At 43.7% G+C, this 4,840-nt stretch overlaps 1 protein-coding gene across 2 annotated transcripts in view; it reads right to left on the reverse strand.

Annotated features, from left to right (window-relative positions):
* LOC125034573 (ankyrin-3-like) overlaps positions 1 to 1,093 on the reverse strand; it is a gene marked incomplete at its 5' end in the record, with an annotated part of 5,108 nt that extends 4,015 nt beyond the window's left edge. For both annotated transcript variants that reach the window (XM_047626470.1, XM_047626469.1), the window contains 1 exon segment: positions 995 to 1,093. In XM_047626470.1, the coding sequence (XP_047482426.1) occupies positions 995 to 1,093 (99 nt within the window).
* Positions 1,094 to 4,840: the final 3,747 nt, after the last annotated feature.

The raw sequence follows: 4,840 nt of genomic DNA on the forward strand, positions 1-4,840 counted from the left end.
TAATAAGGAAACATGTGAAATAAATTTAGTAAATAATATAATGCGATTTAATAAAGAAACATATCAAATATAGTAAATAATAATAAGGAAACGTGTGAAATGAATATAGTAAATAATGTAATACGATTTACTAAGGAAACATCACATATAGTAAATAATTATATTAATTCTCACTCTCTCTCTCTAAGCGCTTTTGGTTCGTGTATTTTACAATTTCATAATAGTGATCCCTTTTTTATAAAGGGAAAAGAAACACCTATTAATATTACACATGTAACAGGGATCAGAGTGTCGCTTTCGTTGCATAATTAGCATACCCTACTGTAAAGTATATCATAAAGTACAGCATGCTGCATTGTTTGAAGCATGTCATATCATGCAGCATATCAACGTACAACATGCTACATCATACAGCATATCATATAGATCTATATAATAATGATAAAGTATAAAGAATTTAGTTCATTCTATTTGTTACAATAGTTATTCTTGGTGTCACAGACTGTCTGATTAATTTTGCTTCAAAATTACCCCCTGTGTGCAGGGAATGACCGGCGTCCCTATCCCCTGACGGCGAGGGGTTTGAACGCGGGTCAGCAACATTGCCAGACGAGAGCGTTACCATTACACCACATAGCACACCATACTAGACCATTTCATGAAACGGAATAATCATTGGGCTGATCAGCTGTGGCATCCCAAACAATCATATTTGTGGTCAGGAGCCATCAAGTAAGGAAAGTAAAGACCCCCTGTTTTTTTTTTTTTTTTTTTTTTTTTTTTTTTTTTTTTTTTTTTTTTTTTTTTTACTCGCAGTTTCATCTGACGAGGAATATTGTTTGTTCACTATAACTAAACTTCCGCCAGACATATTCTACATCTGGACTACCAAACCCCGAAAAATCCATTCACCACTACCGGACGCAACCATTAACCCATTTTCCACAGCCACCAACCTCACCAAACAACCATAGAAACTGTATTAATATCTTACCCAGTTTATCCTGTGTGTCTTTCGCTGCTCCTGCGTTTAAAAGCTCTTGGAGAATGTCCTTGTATCCATAGTGAGAAGCCTTGTGAATCGTAATCAACCCTATAAGAACAATGGTCATTAATATAGCGAATGTTGTTACCGTTTGCTTAGCCTCCTTTTATAACACTAATGGTTATTTTTATGGTTAAGCATCATCATTAATTATTACTGTCAATATGATACACAATATTACACATTATTAAAGCGTTATATGCTTGTCTATTATTAAATTATGCGTAAGGTATTGAGTATTCTTATTTTTTAAAATAGCCATATGATCAAATGCATTCAAACATCTACTTCAGTTCCCCAATAGCACTATAACTATAGAAAATGAGCAACAGCTTAATCCTCGTATTCTGTCACTATCAAAGAAACATCATCAATATTCATTTTTATGAGCACCATAGTCACTATCAGAGGTCTATAAATATTCTTATTCATGTTTATCACCATAATCCTGAACAGCACATATCAGGAATCACTATCAAAGTCACCAACTGCAATAATTTTCACAATCATCCTCACTGTCAAAGACACACCACCGGTAATCGTTCGCACGTTCACCATCCTCATCACCATCTCTGACGATATCAATCGAACGATCACTGTGATCACTATCAAGGTGACACCATCAAGCAATCATTATCGTTCTTTACCATCACATATCTCGTAGAGTCATCATTAGCGCATTCTTAGTTTCACTATCATCACCATCAGCAACACTCATTCACAAATTCATAATCATCATCGTCAATCGAACATCATCAGTAACCATCCCTGTATTCTTCACCATTATCAAAGAAGCTCCATCATCATCATCAACTATTCACACATTCAACATTATCACCATCAATGGAATCCGGTCATCACCATCAACATCAATAATCACACACACACTCACCATCATCTCCATTAACATCATTAATAACTCTCACATTCACCATATTCACCATTTTAAACCATTCAGACATTCACCATCATCATGAAAGAAACCTATTTATCAACATCAACATTTACCCAAACATTCAGCATCATCACCATCAGCCATTCACCACCATCACCATCAGCCATTCACCACCATCACCATCAGCCATTCACCACCATCACCATCAGCCATTCACCACCATCAGCCATTCACCACCATCACCATCAGCCACTCACCACCATCACCATCAGCCACTCACCACCATCACCATCAGCCACTCACCATCATCACCATCAGTCATTCACCACCATCAGCCATTCACCACCATCACCATCAGCCATTCACCACCATCACCATCAGCCATTCACCACCATCACCATCAGCCATTCACCACCATCACCATCAGCCATTCACCACCATCAGCCATTCACACCATCACCATCAAGCACTCCACCACTCACCATCAGCCACTCACCAACCATCACCATCAGCCACTCACCATCATCACCATCAGTATTCACACCAGCAGCCATTCACCACATCACCATAGCCATTCACCACCATCAGCCATTCACCCACATCACCATCAGCACTCACCACCATCACCAATCAGCATCACCATCATCACCATCAGTCACTCACCATCATCACCATTCAGTCATTCATCCACCATCAGCCATTCACCTTCTTCAGCCATCTCCACCATCACCTTCAGCCATTCACCATCATCGCATTTCACCATATTAATCATCATCAGCCCACTCAACACCATCACCATCAGCCATTCACCTCATCACTATCAGCCATTCCACCATCATCCCACTTCAGCCATTCACCACCCCAATCACCATCAGCCCCATTCACCATCTCACATCAGCCATTCACCCACCATCACCATCAGCCATTCACCACCATCACCATCAGCCTTCACCATCATCACCATCACCATTCACCTCCATCACCATCAGCCATTCACCATCATCACCATCAGCCATTCACCACCATCACCATCAGCCATTCACCACCATCACCATCAGCCATTCACCATCATCACCATCAGCCATTCACCACCATCACCATCAGCCATTCACCACCATCACCATCAGCCATTCACCATCATCCCCATTCACCATCATCACCATCACCATTCACCAGCATCACCATCACCATTCACCACCATCACCATCAGCCATTCACCATCATCACTCATCAGCCATTCACCATCATCATCAGCCATTCACCACCATCCATCACCATCACAGCCATTCACCACATCACCATCAGCCATCACCATCATCCATCAGCCATTCACCATCATCACCATCAGCCATTCACCATCATCACCATCAGCCATTCACCACCATCACCATCAGCCATTCACCACCATCACCATCAGCCATTCACCACCATCACCATCAGCCATTCACCATCATCACCATCAGCCATTCACCATCATCACCATCAGCATTCACCATCATCACCATCAGCCATTCACCATCATCACCATCAGCCATTCACCACCATCAGCCATTCACCATCATCACCATCAGCCATCTCAACCACATCTCCATCAGCCATTCACCACCATCACCATCAGCATTCACCATCACACCATCAGCCATTCACCACCATCAGCCATTCACCATCATCACCATCAGCCATTCACCATCATCACCATCAGCCATTCACCATCCATCACCATCAGCCATTCACCACCATCACCATCAGCCATTCACCATCATCACCATCAGCCATTCACCATCATCACCATCAGCCATTCACCATCATCACCATCAGCCATTCAGCATCACCATCAGCCATTCACCACCATCAGCCATTCACCACCATCACCATCAGCCATTCACCACCATCACCATCAGCCATTCACCACCATCACCATCAGCCATTCCACCATCACATCAGCCATTCACCATCAATCACATCAGCCATCACCCATCATCACCATCAGCCATTCACCATCATCACCATCAGCCATTCACCACCATCACCATCAGCCATTCACCACCATCACCATCAGCCATTCACCATCATCAAACCATCAAGCCAATTCACCACCATCACCATCATGCCACTCACCACCATCACCATCAGCCCATTCACCATCATCACCATTCACCATCACCACCATTCACCATCAGCCATTCACCACCATCACCATCAGCCATTCACCACATCACCATCAGCCATTCACCACCATCATCCATCAGCCATTCACCACCACACCATCACCATTCACTCACCATCACCATCAGCCATCACCACACACCACATCACATCAGCCACCATCATCACACATCCATTCACCACCATCCTCAGCCATTCACCATCCATCACCATCACCATTCATCACCATCAGCCAATTCACCACAACACCAATCAGCCATCTTCACCACCATCACCATCACCATCACCATCAGCACCATCAGCCATTCACCACCATCACCATCAGCATTCACCATCATCACCATCAGCCATTCACCACCATCACCATCACCACTCACCACCATCACCATCAGCCATTCACCACCAGATCACCACCATACAGCCATTCACCACCATCACCATCAGCCATTCACCACCATCACCATCAGCCATTCACCATCATCACCATCACCAATCCAACACACCATCACCATCAGCCATCACCACCATCACCATCAGCCATTTCACCACCATCACCCATCAGCCATTCACGCACCATCACCATCAGCCATTCACCACCATCAGCCATCACCACTCACCATCATCACATCAGCCATCACCATCCATCACCATCAGCCATTCACCATCATCACCATCAGCCATTCACCATCACACCATCAGCCACATCACCATCATCACCATCAGTCCACTCACCA

Source organism: Penaeus chinensis, chromosome 18 (assembly GCF_019202785.1).
Source record: "Penaeus chinensis breed Huanghai No. 1 chromosome 18, ASM1920278v2, whole genome shotgun sequence".
Classification (NCBI taxonomy): Eukaryota; Metazoa; Arthropoda; class Malacostraca; order Decapoda; family Penaeidae; genus Penaeus; species Penaeus chinensis.